This window comes from Meriones unguiculatus, chromosome 10, assembly GCF_030254825.1.
Source record: "Meriones unguiculatus strain TT.TT164.6M chromosome 10, Bangor_MerUng_6.1, whole genome shotgun sequence".
In the NCBI taxonomy this organism is placed as follows: Eukaryota; Metazoa; Chordata; class Mammalia; order Rodentia; family Muridae; genus Meriones; species Meriones unguiculatus.
The window spans coordinates 69,739,262-69,756,536 of NC_083358.1; the positions used below are offsets into that span (position 1 = coordinate 69,739,262).

A 17,275-nucleotide genomic window follows, 5' to 3' on the forward strand; every position below is an offset into this window, starting at 1 on the left:
GAATTCTAATAACTTTGAATTTGGTTTTAAATTTAAGAATGATCAAATAAATGGGCAGATGATTTGCTGGTTGTAGTCATTCTTTTTTTTTTTTTTTTTTTTTTTCTGGAAGTAATCGAACCGAATGTTTCAGCCACCATTCCTCTTTCATTCCTGAAGTTTAAAGACTCTACACATGCTGCAGCAGATTCAAAAAGCCTCTACACTATCATAGTTGAAGCTAAGATTCTACCTACCTACCTTTCTAAAGTTGCATTCTGGAAGCACAAATCAAGAGTGCTGTAGAAGGCTGTCTTCATATTACTATAAACAAAACCACAAGCACGGAGTCATTTGTAAACAGCAATTTGTCATCCAGCAAAAGCCAGATCATAGCAATAAAGATAACTGTAGAAAAAGCCACAGCATGCCAAAGAACTGATCTGACTATTTCTATATGTATCAAATACAGCTGCAGATACATTTTATAAAAAGATACATTTTATAAAAGGCCTCAAGAGCATAGATAGCCCCTCAAAAATAAGCCATTTCCTGTGTTAAGGAATGATTTCAAGAATGACAACTGACATGGGGTTCTCAGGAAAATCTGGAGAAAAAAATCATGTTTTTGTCTACTACATCCTATGCCTTTTTAATATAAAAATAATTCTATAATTTTCCCACTCAGCCTCAGCGTACATGTTGATTTCCACTTGCTAGACCTGTATACAGTATTCAAGAGGATCAAAATAGATTATCATCTCAAAATACTAATCCTGAAAATCTTACACATGGCACAATGTTGACGGGAAGCTTGTGTCAGGACCTTTAAGCCAATGACATAAAATGTGCCAGAAACTATGAGAGAAACAAAGCCATGGCAGTGTGCCCACCTGAAGCTCAGGAGTCATCAATACTTTTTTTAATAAACAGAATCATCCTGTAGGATCCCTATCAAAACAAGTGGGACATTAATGTTTCCTATTTTGAGTCTACAGCTTATATCTATAGTTCACTTCTGCAAAAATATATAAACCAAAATTTAGGAGTGATGGGTGTGCCTATGTACTGCTGGGAGAAGTTGCTTATCAAGGCCAACACTGAAACATAAGGCAAAGGGGCCGTGGAGTAGCCGAACGCTAGCTCTGCCGTATTAGTTGGTAAACACATCACAAATGGGTGAGCAATTAGTTTTATATGGTTTACTTGACAACAATGTCAACTAAATTCACATTTTAAAAATCCACAGTTTGTAATTTAAAACCGGAAATGTGGTATTATTACATGTGCACAGGACTCTTTTTTTTTTTTTTTTTCATTCCAAACACACAGTATCACCTGAACTGTAACTATTACCTTAATTGTTTAGAAAACAAGTTATCTTTGGATGGGTGCTACACCTAAATTTCACACATTAAAGAGACACTGGGCATTCTCTGGTATTTTACACAAAAGGTCTTAATTTTTAGGTCAACATAGGCCTTCGGTGCAGCACAGGTCTTTGGAGTGGATTTGCATCGAGTGTTTACACAAGGCTGCATGCCTGCAGAAAGAGAGCTGTGCATCTGAAGCTCTCCTAACAATCTTTTTTTTGTTTTGTTTTGTTTTTTGCAGATCCCTCTTTATTCTGATGGCTCTATGAAACCTACTTTGAAGTAGGAATGATTGCAATATCAGCAAAAGGAGAGAAGATACTTTATTCTTTTATTCTTTCATAAGAGAACATAACAACACACACACACACACACACACACACACAACTTTAAAAGCTGAGCAAATGCGAAAGGAGCAAGGATCCTTTCTAAAGCTCCAGATATTATGTATCATGGTCTTGGGCGCTGGGTTATTTTCACCTAAGTGTTCTGGCGCAAATGACTTGATTGCTTTGCACTCTAGCTGAACGCTCTGCTGCTGCATAAGATACCATCTCTGCCCAAATCACACACACACACACACACACACACACACACGCACACACACCACACACACGCACACACACCACCCCTATCTCTCTGCATCTTAGCTTTGGTCAGCACCCTGACCCCAAGAATAAATGGCGCTACTTAATCCTTGCGGATCTGCGGTTCCTCCCCCATTCCACGGTGGAATACAGCGAGGATGGTGGGATCCCTCCTCCGCAGGAGGATAGAAAGGGCAACCACGTTGTCCCCTTCCTCACCCCACGCATCCCCCGGGGCTTCTCCTAGCCAGCAACTCAGAGCTGTCCCTACCAGTTGGACACATCCATGTCATCCCTGGCAATAAAGAGAACCAAATAGCCCGTTACCAAGGGGGTGTCAGGAGCTTGGGGGAAGGGAGCGGAGTGAGCTTCCCACCCTAGAGGCGTGCACCAGCAGGGAACCCTTTAAGAGCAATGACAGGTAGGCGGCAGTCAGCCATGGGTGGCAGGGGAGGTCGACGGAGGACCGCCACGGGCTCGCGGCGCTCGGGCCCTGCGGGGAAATCCCGGGGCAGCGACCGGGGCTCAGGTCGTCCCCCGCCCCGGCGCTGCCCCCACGCGGCCCCGCGGCCCCCCGCCCCCGCGGCGCGCGGCAGCCGGAGCCGGGCTCCCCCCACGCTCTCCCGCTCTCTCGCGAGTCCTGTGCAGGCCCTTCCCGCGGAGGGGGAGGGGGGCAGCCCGGGGGAACTGCTGCAATGGAGCGCCTGGAGCACCGTGCCCGGGCGAGCCAGTCCGCGGCAAGCCACGGCCACATTAAAAAAAAAAAAAAAAATGCCCTATTAATTTTTTAAAAAGCCATAAATCACCTCCCCTCCCTCTACAAAGAGCAAACCATAAACCCGATCCCATGCAAGCCCGCGAGCAGCCACCCACTTCCTATTTCTGTCACAGCAGCTACACCCTGCCAGCAGTCACCCCCCTTCCCCGGGCGCCCCCCTCCCGCCACCGCCACCCCCGCCACCGCCTCCCAGCCGCTCAGCCATTTGCCAAGGGCTGCCCCCGTCCACACACATACACACACACACACACACACACACACACAAAATGCCCTGGTTAGGGCCGGGTGGGCGGTGTGGGGGCAGGGCGCGGCGGCGGCGGAGGAGGAGGTGGGGGGGATCGCCTCTTGCAGGAGATCCTAGAAGGTCCCCGGCGCAAGCCGGAGAGGGACGACCGGGGCGGGGGAGGGGCGGCCGGGCGCCTGCCGCACTCGGTTGCTCCCCGGGGGCCGCCGCGGCGCTGCGCTTACCTTTCACCACCCTGTCGGTCGTCGACAACTTGGGATCAATCGCCTTGGGCTCGGACATCTCCAGCCGCCGGGAGGGGGGGCACAGCGACGCGCTGCTCGTCCCGTCCGACTGCACACCCCGACCGCACCGGCGGGCCAGACACTCAGCGCCGCCGCCGCCGCCGCGCTGCAAACCGCTCGGCTGGAGCTCCGGGCTCTGGGCTGGCTCGAAAGTTACTGCCGGCTCCGCGCGTCCCTCCTCCGCCGCCGCCGCCTTCACTCCTCCTCCGCCGCCGCCGCCGCCGCCAGCCCCGCCGCCTCGCTCCGGGCTGCGCGTGTGTGCTGGTTATTTATTTATTTTCTGAGCACGCCTCCCGGTTCTTCTTTTATTCTTGGGGACGGGGCGGGGGATGGGGAGGAGAAGCGCACGCGAGCAACCCACCCCGGCACCGACACCGGGCGCCGCGCAATGGAGAGCCCCCACGCGCGCACACGGCCGGGATTAAGACCGATCACATGGGGAGGGCCGGGGGCGAGGGAGGAGAGGCAGGGCCGCGGATGTCAGCGCCGCCAGCCGCGCCTCGGCGTCCCGGTGGCGGAGAGGCGGCTGCCGCTGCGGCCGCCGCTGCTTCCCCCACGCCGATCGTCGCCGGGCGCCGCCGGGGCCGCGGCAGCCGTGGACGTCCCGCCGCCGCGCTCGTCCGCGATCCTCCTCTGCCTCGCGGCGGCCGCTGCTCCTCCACGCACGAGCGACAGCCGCTGAGCTCGGTGGACACAGTCCGGGGCACAACCTCGCCTCCGCCGCCGCGCCGGCCGCCGCCACCACCGCGCCCGCCTCCGCCTCCTCCCCTTCCTCCTCACCACCCCCGCCTCCAGCTCCCGGCTCCACCTCCTCCTCCGGGCCCGCCCTCCGGGGCCCGCCCCACGCTGCATCTCCGCAAGCTCATTGGCTGGGGCGCGCGCCTGTCACCTTTAAGGCGGGGGCCTGCGCCGCTTCCCCGCCCTCTGCTCTGTTTTCTCCCGGGTGTGCCGGTCGGTCCCGCGGGCCTGCCGCTTCCACTGCCCGGGTAGCTGCTCAGGTGTCACTGGGGTGGTCCGGAAGGAGGGAGGCCAGGCTGGGAGCACGACCCGAGGGGTGCAGGGCTGCGGGGTACCACTGCGCCTGCCGGCACCCCGGGTCCCGCACACACTCCCGGGCGTGTCGTGGCCGCTGGGAGTGTATGCGTGGCCCGCGGGAGTGAGCTGGGAGCCCCGGGAGGGAGGAAGGAGGAGCGCCCGGAGCTCGGGGCCGCGGCGCAGCTGCTGTCGCCGCCGCAGCTGTCCAGGGAGATTGGCCTGGACGGCGAAGCCTAAGCAGCTTACCTTGGGGAGACCGCTCTGCCTGGGCTAGGTGGACGCGGGTTACTGCTGGTGGGGTGGTGAGCAAGTGTGCACAACTTCACGGGACGAGGGGACCTCTGGAGAAAGTGTGCTTCGGCGCTGCGGGACGCGGGGGCTGGCTATCCAGGGAGGATGGGGGCCGACTGGAGCCTACGGGACCCTGGTTATGCTCAGTGACCCAGGAAGCCCTCAGGTCTCCTAGGAGAAACAGGAGCGGTCTCTTTTTCCCTTTTCACACGAGCAAGCAGTTACTGGTGCTGATAGGTGACGCTAAATGTCTTCCTGCTCCTTCCAGTCAGTCACTTGGTGCTCAAGATCCATGCAGGACCTTGGAGCCTTGGTGTAGATTCTCACCAGTCCCTCTTAAGAAGGAAAGTGAGGGACACAATATGAGATCCCGGTTAGTTCCTTTCAAACCACTCTGGCTTGAGGAAGGGTCTCTCTCTTCAGAAAGTCTTCTGGGCACAGCCAGAATTCTCACTGGCCTACCCCAACCACAAGGACCAGCAAGGAGACTATGAAGAAAGCTGAATAAATGTCTCACCCTCGTCTTTTCTGTTTTACTTTCAAATTCCTTCAATATCAGGGTTTTCCTATTTCCTGAATTGGACTGTGGGCCCAATAAAAGGCCTATTAAAAGGTTTAGGAAGCTAAGAGATGGAGCCAGGAGAACTGTTTTGGCGTCAGGGATTAGATTAAAGTCAAATCCGAAAAAATAAATTTTAATAGCAGACTGGTGGCGCTGAAGCATGACGAGTGTGTGGCCTCAAGAAACTGGAGCAGACGCTGGAAAGAGCAACCTGGTGGAGTCATGCTAGCCAAGGGAAGACACGGAGTGCTTGGGCAAATCCTACCAGCAAAGGGAGGCTGCCCCTGGTGGCCAGCCTCTGCTGCCTGATACGCAACCTCTAGGGTCTTTGCCTCCAGTAAGATCTATCTAGTCCAGTGGAATTATCAGGGAACATAAAATTACCTCCAAGAGGACTCTATAATCTCCTCAGTTAGGGGTTGTTGCAAACAGCCTCCTCAGCTAGAGCAGAGGTAGTTGCCAAGGCAGATTTGGGAAGCTGGTCCATGGCCAGATGGCTGGCAGAAAGGGAGGGATGCCAAGACCTGTGGGTGAGGAAGGCCTGCTTCAGGAAAGACCAGGAAACTTTATCTGGGGATACTCAGTTTTAAGGCCAAGGCTTGTTCACCCACGCGCTGCACACAGAGGCAACTGTTATTTAGAGTAACTCCCCTGAGCACAGAAAAAGCACCCTTGAACTAGGATCAGAGGCTGAGAGTGTCAGCCACACTGAAAAGTTTTATGATAGAGATAGGAACTAAAGGCACACCTTTCAGACACACCCTGGAGTCCACCACAAGTCTAGAACAGCACCTAGCTAAGGTATGTGTGTGTTGGGTGTGGGGGGACAAATGGCAATCACTTTGTAGCGTATCTTCCCATCATCAGATACGTTGTGTGTGTGTGTGTGTGTGTGTGTGTCTGTGTGTGTGTCCATAAGCACTAGAATGAAGACACATCTTAAGTAAGCACTGTGCAGGGGCATGTCAACTAGGAGTTAGCTAGGTCCAGATACAACTGAAGCCAAGGAATCTCTGATAGTCAGGTGGCCAGCTCTCTGCTACCACCATCCTTTTTCTTCTAGAATCCTGTTAGACTCCCAAACACTGACAATGATTAACTTACATTTGGAATTAACATTTTCAAGGTGACAACTTCAGTTTCCAAAAGCTGACTTTGGAAATGTCCTTTGCTTATGAAGGAAAAAGCAAGATTTAAAAAAAAAAAATTGATAAACATTTCATTCACTAAGAACCAAAAAAATACGTGCTTTTCCTTCCTTCTTTTAATTTTCTCTAGGAAGCAGCTTTCTAGCTCTCGCAGGGAAATTCTGTTTCCCAGCCTGACCATGATGAGTCAGTGTGATTAGTTCTTGGTATTGATAAGATGGGTTAAAGTGGTCTGTGGTGTGCCAGGCAGAGTGATGGATATGTTTCCTTCCACCTGTAAGCTTCCTCAGCTGAATACAGAGCCTTCGAAGGCCACTGGGTAGGTCAGAGTATCAGAAAAAGAACCAAGTCTTGTTCATACCACAGTAAGAAATGCTGCTTACCTCCTTCGAAAGACTTCATGAGGCTTTCAATGGAAAAGAAGAATCCTTTCTGCATTGGTTACTAGGATTTATAAATGTATTCACTAGGAAATTGAATATAGTTACTTATTTTATTCTGAAGTAAAATATCTACTAAAATAAAGAAGTGCTACCTCACTATTACATAAGACAGCAACCAGAAGACTAAGAACATTCTCTCTGTTTTAATACATGGACATCTAATCTTTACTTCTGTGAATGAATGATTCATGTACTGGTTATGTTTCGAATAACTGCGCAAGATACTGGCTCAGTGGTAATAAATGTGAGGTTTAGAGGATTCAGTCATTTAGTTCTCTTTAGTTTTGATGTATAGGTCTTACAGACATGTTATCCTTGCAGACATCAGTGTGCAAAGTGCTGCTCCCACACAGAGTAATTTATAATTAGCTTTATGGAGTGAATATTGGATAACAGTTTGGAGAGCAGATTTGGGGGGGGAGGGTGTAATCCACAGCATTGAAATGATCCACACAAATTTCTCCCAATGGTAAAAATCACAGACAGTGAAAAACAACTTGTACATTTTATTATGTGCTGTGCTGGTCAGTTTTATATCAACTTAAAAGAAACTAGAGCCATGTGGGAAGAAGGAATCTTAATTGAAAAAAAAAAAAATGTCTTCATAGGATTGGCCTGTAAGTATCTCTGTAGGGCATTTTCTTAACTTGTGATGGACATAGAAGGACCCAGTCCCAGTAGGTAATAATAGCACCTACAGGTGATCCTGGGCTATTTGAGAAAGCAGATTTGTAAGCCATAGGAAGCAAACCATTGAAGCACTCATGGCCTTTCTTTCAGTCCCTGCCTCCAGGTTTCTACCGTGCTTGAATTCCTGTCCTGACTTCCCTCTGTGATAAACTATTAGCAGGCAGTGAAAGGAAGAAATAAATTATTTCCGTGGAAAGCTGCTTTCAGTCATGTTACTTTGTCGTGGAAATGAAAATCCTAAACATGAATCTTGTTAGTTTCAGAGGAAATAAATAAATAAGGGAAGAGAAAAGAGAAATGAAAGAAGGAATTAAATATGCTATATTCTGTATTCTATTTAAAAAAAATAACCTATTTTCAGATTTTGGACATTTTCTTGGTTCACTGGAATAAATTAAATTTCTGTAACGTGTTTTTAAATTCAGTTACTCAGCATTTTGTTGAGAAGTTTTATCTCTGCATTTGAAATAGAAATAAAAGCATAGTTTTCTCTCATTGCTGTGCTGTTGTCTAGTTTCCAATGCTAGCTTCAGAGAATGAGCTTTGTACTATTCTTTTCCTTTCTACCTGATGGAGCAGTTTGAGAAATATTGGTGTTACTCTATCCTCGAGTGGTTGGTAGAATCTGGCACTGAATCTGTTTGGCAAGGCTTTTCTCTGTTAGAATACTTTAAAAAAAAAAAAACAAAAAACAAAACACTAAATTGAAATAATATGACACAGACACGTGTACACAAGCTTCCACTGTCTCAGATGTCCCGGGGTGGCCCGGAACTTACTGTGTAGCAGAGGACAGTCTGGGACTTCTGGTCCTCCTGTCTCCGTCAGGAGTGCTGGGATTATAGCCACACATCGGCATACTCAGTTTGATGCAATGCTGGGAATCAAACTTTGAGCATCATGCACACCAGCCAAGCGTTCTATCAACTGAGCTGTGCCTCCATCCTTATTTTCAATGCCATTGCTTATTGTCGGTTTAAGTTGTTAATAGCATCTTGATCTAATTTTAGTAGAGTATAGAGGCCTAGGAATGTAACTGTTTCTTCTATCTTTTCCAGTTACTTGAAATACAAATTACCAAAATATTTCTTAATGATTAAAAGCTATTGTAACATTCTAGGTCTTGTTTATCTTTTTAATTAAGTCTTCTATCTTTCATGTGGTTAGATTTGTCAGAAGTTACCAATATTTGTCATTTTGAAAAAAAATTAACACTTTTAGTGATCCTCTATATTATCTTTTTATTATATATATTATCTTTTTATTATATATTATTTTTATTTTTATTATATTTTTATTTTCCATTTTATTAATTTCAGCACTGATCTTTATTATCTCTTGAGATTTGGATTTTTTTGTTTTTTGTTTTACACTTAGAGGTGCATCATTAGGTTATTTATTTAAGATTGCTCTCTTGAAAAAAAGAAAATGATTGCTCTTTTGTTTTAGTGTGAGCATTCATAGCTCTAAACTTCCCTTTCAGGACTTCCTAGATTTCCTCCAAAAGAGTCCAGTCAATAGGGCTCTCCTTTTCATTTGACTCTAGAAACTTTTAAGTTTCTTCCCTGATTTCTTTAAAGAGTCATTGGTCATTCAAGAACACATTATCCAGTCTTCATGTATTTATGTAGTCTCTGTGTTTTCTCTTGCTATTGATTCCTAGTTGTGTTTCTGTATGATTTGAGGAGATCAAGAAATTAGTTTGAGCCTTTTGTATTTGTTAAGACTCAATAGATGGCCTAGAATGTGGTCTCTGTTAAAGAAGGTTCCTTCAGCTGTTCAGAAGACCACGTATACTTCATCTGCTAGTTAGAAGATTCTCTGTTTATCTCTTAAGTCCATTCAATCTAAGGTATAATTAAACATTTTTTTCTGTTTTTGTTTTTGTTTTCTTTCTTTCTTTTTCTTTTTAGTGTGCATGACCTATAAAGGTGACAGTTGAATAATAAAGTCACCCACAAATATTCTATTATTGTATCAGGTATCAGGACATATTGAATGTTCATGTTCACTAGTATTTGTTTTAAAAAAAATGGGATCTCTAATATATGTGTGTATAGAATAATTCTAATTCTAGATGCATTGTTCTCTTTATTAATATGGAGTATTTTTATCCCTTCTTATTAATTTTGGCTCAAGATCTACTTCATCAGCTATCAAAATAGCTGTGCCTAATAGCTTTTGACTTTCATTCATTTGACAGATTAACTTCTATACTTTGACTCTACATTTGTGAATATCATTGTCAGTGAGGTGTGTTTCTTGGTTTCTTTAAAAAAAAAATCTAGTTGGGCACAGAAGGACTGACATACATATGAAATCACTGAGATGGTGGCAGCATGCACAAAGCCTACACATGTTCAAGCCAGATGGAGTCTCAGTGCTGAGAGGAAGAGGTAGATGTGAGCTCCTCCCCACAACCAAGAAGCTATCTGACAAACACTTGCAAAGAAAAAAAAATAGTTTTCTCCAGTGGAGTTTCATAGGGCATATGATCCATGCTTGAGGGCAGGCCTCATGCCCACCAGGAGATGACCAATACAAAATGAACTCTGTGGTGTTTTTGTAGATATGTTTTGACTCACAGTGCCATGTTTGGGCTTTAGATATATCTTGCTGGTCTTTTGCTTGTACATTATGGTTTCCAATTTTGTATTTTAATGTGTTTTGTTTTGGTGTATGTGTTTCTGATGCTTTTTTTTAAATTTGTTTTTTGTTGTTGTTGTTGTTTGTTTTTGTTTTTGTTTTTTTGTGTATGTCTTTTTGTTTTCTAAAGGGAGTAAGAAAAAAAGACCTGGAGTTAGATGTATGGGGATGTGTGGAAGATCTGAGAGGAGATAGGGGAGGAGAAACCATGAATAAAATATATTGTAACTTTTCACTAACATAAGTAAATAAATAAAAATAAATAAAATCTAGTCACATTTTTTGAGAAGCTTTCTTTCTTCCATGTTATTGGTGTTTCATCTGCTTCTTTTTATCCTTTCTGGTTGTTGATCATTTTTAATAATAATCTTTTGAAACCTACATCTGGAATTTTACCTATTTCAGTATCTTTGAATTCAGTAGTTGAAAAACTGCCTTTTTGGGCAAATCATGTTGCCTTGCTGCTTTGTGATTACTCTATTTTTGCATTATTATGTTATCATGTGTTGGCTTGATCTCTTCTAGTTTCACTTGGGGATCTTTTTATTGAGTGGCCTGTTCTTGAGGGATCCGTCTGTATCACACTCAGAAAGGAGAAAGCAGACTGCTGTTGGCGGAGGTTTCTGCCACTCATCTCTACTCTGGGAAGCCACATAGCTGGAGCTGTTGTGCTCAGCTTGGTTTTTGCCTTTTCCCTTACACTATGTTATCACTTTGTTAATTTACAACCTCCTTTCTCCTTTCCCTCCTCTTAGAAATGAGTATAATATTCTTATCCTGACCCATCTTCGCTGACTCACAAGAAGTCAGTTTCTATTCTGTGGTCTTACCTGTAAGTCCAATTAGCAAAGTTTTATTTTACTAATATTCATGAACAGTGGACAGCACATATTTAGTGTGAGTTAATTTCCGACCTGTATTTATCAAGCCTTTGGAATACAGCATGCAAAATCTAAAACCTCTGATCTCATGACACTTATATTCAAGTGAGCAGAGATAGAAGACAGAAAAGGAACAATTAAAAACAATTACACATATAAGTGCTACATATATCATGTCATGATGGAGAGATAGCTATGCAGCTACACAAGTGACAAGTTCTAGGTAAAAAGAACTGCAGATGAAAAGGTTATAAGGAATGAGATTCTTGGTTTATTGTTGTTGTCGTCTTTTTTTTTTTTTTTTTTTTTTACCGGTTGTCAATAGATTGCTGGAACAGAATGAATTTGAAAGACCCGTTGTGAACATTTAAGATCAGACTACATAGAGCACTATAAATCACTAAGATGACCAACATTTCCTCTAGATTAGCACGAGGACTTTAATAGGAAAGTGATAAGACATAACTGAAGACATGAAAGTAAATGCAGTGGTAAGGATAAGGAGTGAAAATGAAAGGCCAGTAGACTTTTTCATAATCCAAGCTAAAATGAAGTTGCTTTGGATTGTACATGTTAGAAGAAAATAGAGAGAAAGAGCCAACTCCAATTATGTTTAAAAAGTTGACTTCACAGGACTTGCTCAGGGAATGTAAACATGATTTGTAAAGTTTAAAATAGTCAAAAACAAACAAACAAACAAGGAAACAACAAACAAAAATCTCTGGGCCTGAGCAAATGGATGATTACTGAGGAATTGAGTGCTAGAAATGTAGAGCACATTTTGTACTCTAAAACTTATATTAATTATGTTAAGTTTGGGATCGTTTAAAGCACTTTGATGAGTTGACATTGTGCTTGAAGGGCAGGTGTTACAGGGTGTTACAGGTATAGACCAGATGCATTTACTTGTCTTCTCAAAATCAGAGGCGTAGCAACCTTGAGAGCAGGGACTTAACAAATGCCCAGCTAGGCCTCCAGTGCCTGCAGCAACTCTGTTATAACACTGATCTAATATGTTTTTTTTTCTGCTTTTCTTTATTGTTGACATTAAGCACTTCAACAAATTTATATGAAACAACTGAAATTTCAGTTTTAGATGTTTTAAACGTATAAAACGACTTTTTTTTCCCTCATGACAGTTTGATCAGGCTTTCAGGTTAAAAAGTGGAATTCAGAAGCTCAGGTCTCAGCGCAAGGTGTGTCTCTCCTTGTTAGGAGAATTGCTTGTGAAGAACCAGAGAAGGCACGGTATTACTCATAATTTTTTTTTCCAAATGCACAAAGAGTTCTATTGTTTGCAGTATCTGAGCTCTTCCATGGTGATAAGTCAAGCTAGACATCAGCAGCTTTCATGAAGGAAGTGAGCAGCACAGAGATTCCTTAGAGGAGATCCGAAAGAGTTCCCTTCTCTTTTTAAGGTAATATCTGCGGTCCAAGCCCACCGAATGTCAGCAGCTGTGTAAATCATGCTGCATTTGCTTTAAGGCCCCTGTGTTGCCAGCATCCTTATCTTAGGTAAGATGTTCAGTCACCTCACTTGCCAAGTAATCAGTAGCTTGTTCAACACTGTTACCGTGAGGAACAGGAAGGGTGGACATTGAACTAGGGAAAGGACTCATAACTCTTCCCCAACCTAACTCGCAAAAAAAAACTATGTCAGGCAGATGCCCTGTTTGTGGAGCCTGCTGTCAAATTCACAAGGAAGTTTGAATAGAAGTATTTCAGGATGAAGCTCAGGTGGCCAATGGCACATGACTCTCTGGAGAGAAGAGTTATTGGTTATTGGTCAGAAGAGCAGAGAAAAAAAAACTCGAAAATATGCTTCTTGTTCCTAAGGACTTATTTATTTCAAGATAGAAAAGATTCCTTCGATACACTTTTTAGAAGCTTTAAATATGTTATGCACCTTACAAGCCCATGCTGTGATTTAGTAAGATCTCTCACAGCCAAGGTGGCCTTTTCCACACACACATACACCCTATAGAGTTTCAACAGGCCGTACCTTCTGATTTTCAAGCTTCATTCAAAAAATGACTCTCTTCTGTTCCTGTCCTTGCCCATCTCAGTTTCCTTTACAGCATACTCAGTGACAAAAATAAAGAGTGAAATAGTATAAATGCAAAAAGGATGCCAAAAGGAAGAGTGAAAGACAGACAGACTTTGACTAAAGTCTAAGTAAGGTTTTGGGCTATTAAGTATTCTCCATGCCAGTTGCTAGGTCATGGCCACATTTAAGAATATTATACAGTAAAGGTTGAGGGCACCAATAGCTTTACAAGAGCTTGAAGTCCAGATCTGGGCAGAGCGCCATCCTTTGTGTACTGGCTTGTCATCTGAGTGGCTACACTCAAATGGCACAAAAAACAGCAGGTGTTTCCACAGCCACCGAGCAGGAGAGCAGAGTGCTCAGGGTTGAGGCCCAGCCATCAAGAGTCGCTGCCAGAAGTGGCACTCACAAATGACCACACTCACATTTCGTTGGCATGAGCTCATCACTGGACCACACCTAACCTCACAGAGAGCAATGGTATGCAACACTCTCACATGTCCACAATTAGAGGAAAACCAAATATTTATAAAAGGTAGCAGTGCCCACATGAATTTTTAACTAATACACTCAACCCCATGGGACTGACAGGCATTACTATTTGACATCAGTGACTAGGCATGGGTCTCACCTGTGTTTCACACACAAGAGTACTCCCAGAATAATTTTGGATCCTGCTCTGCTTCGCATACTAAGCTTCTGCCACTATCGTGTGGCCGCTACCATGTTTGTAAGATTCACAGCGCTGGGACTGGCTTTGATAGTCCCTCTTCCCTGGAGACCTTATGGCCCTATGCTAGATTCCTTTTGTGAGTATCATTTGTTACAATCTTTCCCAACTCCTAGCAAGCTAGGGCTTCAGCCTCAGCATTCCAGTGCCACTGTAGGGAGGCGGTATTAGAGTAGCAGTTGACAACAGCTGGCAGTGTGCAACGAAGTTAGATTTTAAAAACCAATACAAACAAACAACAAAACAAAAAAAAAGTTCTCTTCCCTCAAACCCTTTATAGATTACATTTTTTAAAAACTGTGTGACAAGAAAGTAGGTTTACAAAAATCTCTATGCCAGATGTGGACTATTTCCTTTTCCACTGCTGGCAAATACTGTACTTTAATGCCCCAACCCCGATCCCTGCAACTATTACAGGCTCCTGCCATTCATATTGGCTGCTGACCAGAACTAAATGAAAATTCCCGGATTCCTGCAGAAACAACGTACAACACACGGTCATTGCAAGATACAAAGAAATCAAGCTGGACCTGAGCTGAAAGTTTCCTCTCTGCTGGCTCACTTTCATAATGCCAAAAGGTACCTTATCAAATGGTCTTACCCTACTGAACCCACAAGCTACACTGCCAACCTGCCAAAAGTAGATATGCCCAATTGAGCAATAGTGGCATGATTGTTATGGGGTTAAGCAACTGTTCTCTGATTGGTGTAAGGCTCACTCAAAAAGGCATTCGTACTTGTCAAACTCATGGTTGGCTTAGCTAACTACTGCTGTCTAGCTAAATGGGCATGGCCTCGGACTATCTTCTAATATCTATATCTACAGGTGAGTGCTAGCCTCTTATAATAAGAGAAACCTTTCTTGTACATTGTGAACTACTGTGAATGCAGAGACTCATGACTGCTCCAAGAGCTGAGTATAATTGGTAGCTGAACACTCAAGCCCTAGACAAGACATTGGACACACACACACACACACACACAGCCCAGAGGCTCGGGGAACATTTTGGAAGAAAAGCCAGTAAGAACGTAAGAGCTGTAAGGCAGGAGAAGGACGACACAATGCCATCTGCTGAGCACACCACTGACACTGCCATCATAAATTCAGAACAGTTCTTGTTGTCTGTACTGGTCCTGCACAAAAATGGATCTGTCAGTGGTTGGGCATGAATGTAGGAGAGGTTTGTTGGATCCCACCCCCTTTTGCTGATCTATTGGCTACTAATTGATTCTGGGAGACAGAGACGGGAGAATCATTGTCTTTGGTTGAGTACTCATTGGTGAACCCACCAGGTTCCACTGGATAGTTTCAAACTCATGGTCACACAGACTGCCTAGTCCCTGTTATATGTTCTGAGAGATAGAAATATAGGAAAGGGACTGGAAGGGAGGAGGAAGGTTGGGTGGGAGTGAGATCAGAGAGGTTATGGAGTAAGACTGGTAAGTGTGCATTATATACTTGGATGAAATTGGCAACAAATCCAATTAATGAGAAAATAACTTTAAAAAAAGTTCTTTTAATGTATTACAGCTACAAGTAAAAAGAGTTTTCTCATTTTAAGAGTTCTAACCATATTATCTACAAATATGAATATTTATATATGTATGTATATATATACAGAATGTTATGAGTAGATGGTTTTGTGAAGCATAGCCTTTTCTAAAAAGCTAATATTGTCAATTTAGTAATATATAATTTTTTTTCATTATGCTTGATTAATTCCAAGCAGATTTTGTGGTTATCCTGTTTGGATTTGTCAGTTAGCAAAACATATTTTCCCTTCTAATTTTCTTGCTCCTGTATTATTATGGTTAGTTGGCTTGGCTAATATGGAATACCCAGGCATTTAGTTAATTATTAATCAAGATGTTGCTATAAAGGTGATTTAAAGATACACTTATTCACTTGTCATCAATTGGCTTTAAGTAGATTACTATAGATAACACTGATTGGCCTCATTCCACCGTTTGAAGATCTGATGAAGAAAATGTGTAAGGAATGAAACAAGGACCCACAGACATGGGAACTTTGGCTCAATCCCACAGAGGAGCCTGAGAATGTATAAGTCACCTTACACCTGGACCCACGAGGGCCTGATGCACATACCCAGAGGTCTTTAGGAAGATAACCATGGAAGGATGTAATTTCCTGAACACTCCAGCTCTCCCAACATGCAGACAAATGCTAGGACAGCTGTAGCCAGAGGTAAAGGCATATGCGGAACTGCCAGAGGAATGAAAAAGAGGACCACAGAGAGTATCTTCCAATCAGAACTGAAAAGAACTTGGAAAGGGGGCTAAGGCAAGACAAATAACCAAATGGCATTGAAGGAACACATCCCATACAATGTGATACTATGTGATTTCATGTGCAGATGGCCGCACCATCACCCCATTTTTAATTCTGAAAGAAAGAAAAAAAAACCAAAAACAAACAAACAAACAAAACAAAACAAAAAAAAGCCCGAATGTTTTATTTCCTGAGAGTCTTGAGTCAAACAACATAACCGTTAATTCCTTTATAGTTAGACTAAAGAAAAATAAAAGTATTACTAAGACAGGAAATACTTTGACTAAAATTGGAACTACACTCTGTTCCAGGTGTTTGAAGCTGGGTCCTCTCCCCAGCCTGGGAAAGCATTAGGTGTGTACTGAGTGTTTTATTTGTTCAAAGACTTATTTCACACATGACTCATCCACATGATTCTACATGACACCAGCTCTAGTTCCATGGCTCAAAACTGAGCCCTCAATGTCCTCTTCCCTTACCAGTTTTCTTCTTTGGAAAGCTGAGTAAGTTTAGTCTTTCTTTGGAAGGTTAGAATATCACTGCATTGCCCTCACCCACCACGCTATTCAACTTCTGGGTAAGAAAAGTGGAGAGAGGGTTCAACAGGAAGAAAGAAATGTGATTCACACTGACAGAAGAGAACAGAGAGAAAAGAATGACTACCGGTAATCCGATTCTTGATTTCACTACATTCCTGAGGCCCAGCTGCATGCCCCTAAGGTCCATATGACCCTATGATACTTTAATGACTCTTTTCTGTTTTGTGCCAAAGTTCAGTCATGTTTCAGTCATGAAAAATCAGTGTGTGTTAGTTAGCTTTTTAATACTGTAACAAAATATCCTAGATAACTTATAGAGGAGAAATGTTTCAATCTATGTCTGACTGGTCCCATTGCTTGGGGCTGCAGTGGCACGTTGTGGCATGAGCACGTGGCACAAAAAGCAAATCATTTACCATGTGGCTGGAAAAAGTGTGAAAGAGAGAAAGAAAGAAAGATACGTGGCATTGTAGTAGTCTTTGTCATAAATGGCTAGATTTCCTACTAGGTTCTACCTCTTGAAGACTGTACCACTTTCCAATCATATCAAGCTGGGAACCAAGTCTTATTTTACACAAGCCTTTGGAGAGCATTTCAGAGCCAAACTATACCACAGAATAACGAATAACAAGAAAATGTTATTTTTAAGATCGAAGACTTGGAAGCAATTACTATCTCCTTCAGTAGGTGATACAACCATACAACGGCATATTTACTTAGCCCTAGAA

The 17,275-nt window shown here is 43.7% G+C and overlaps 1 protein-coding gene across 2 annotated transcripts in view; it reads right to left on the reverse strand.

The window, feature by feature from the left end:
• Nucleotides 1-3,804, reverse strand: part of Ppp3ca (protein phosphatase 3 catalytic subunit alpha) — a 285,924-nt gene extending 282,120 nt beyond the window's left edge. The window contains exon 1 of one of the 2 annotated variants that reach the window (XM_060392658.1): nucleotides 3,186-3,804. In XM_060392658.1, the coding sequence (XP_060248641.1) occupies nucleotides 3,186-3,243 (58 nt within the window). In that variant the 5' untranslated portion in view covers nucleotides 3,244-3,804. The remainder of the gene's footprint in view (nucleotides 1-3,185) is intronic. The other variant, XM_060392657.1, reaches the window with a different exon arrangement.
• Between the last annotated feature and the right edge of the window lie 13,471 nt (nucleotides 3,805-17,275).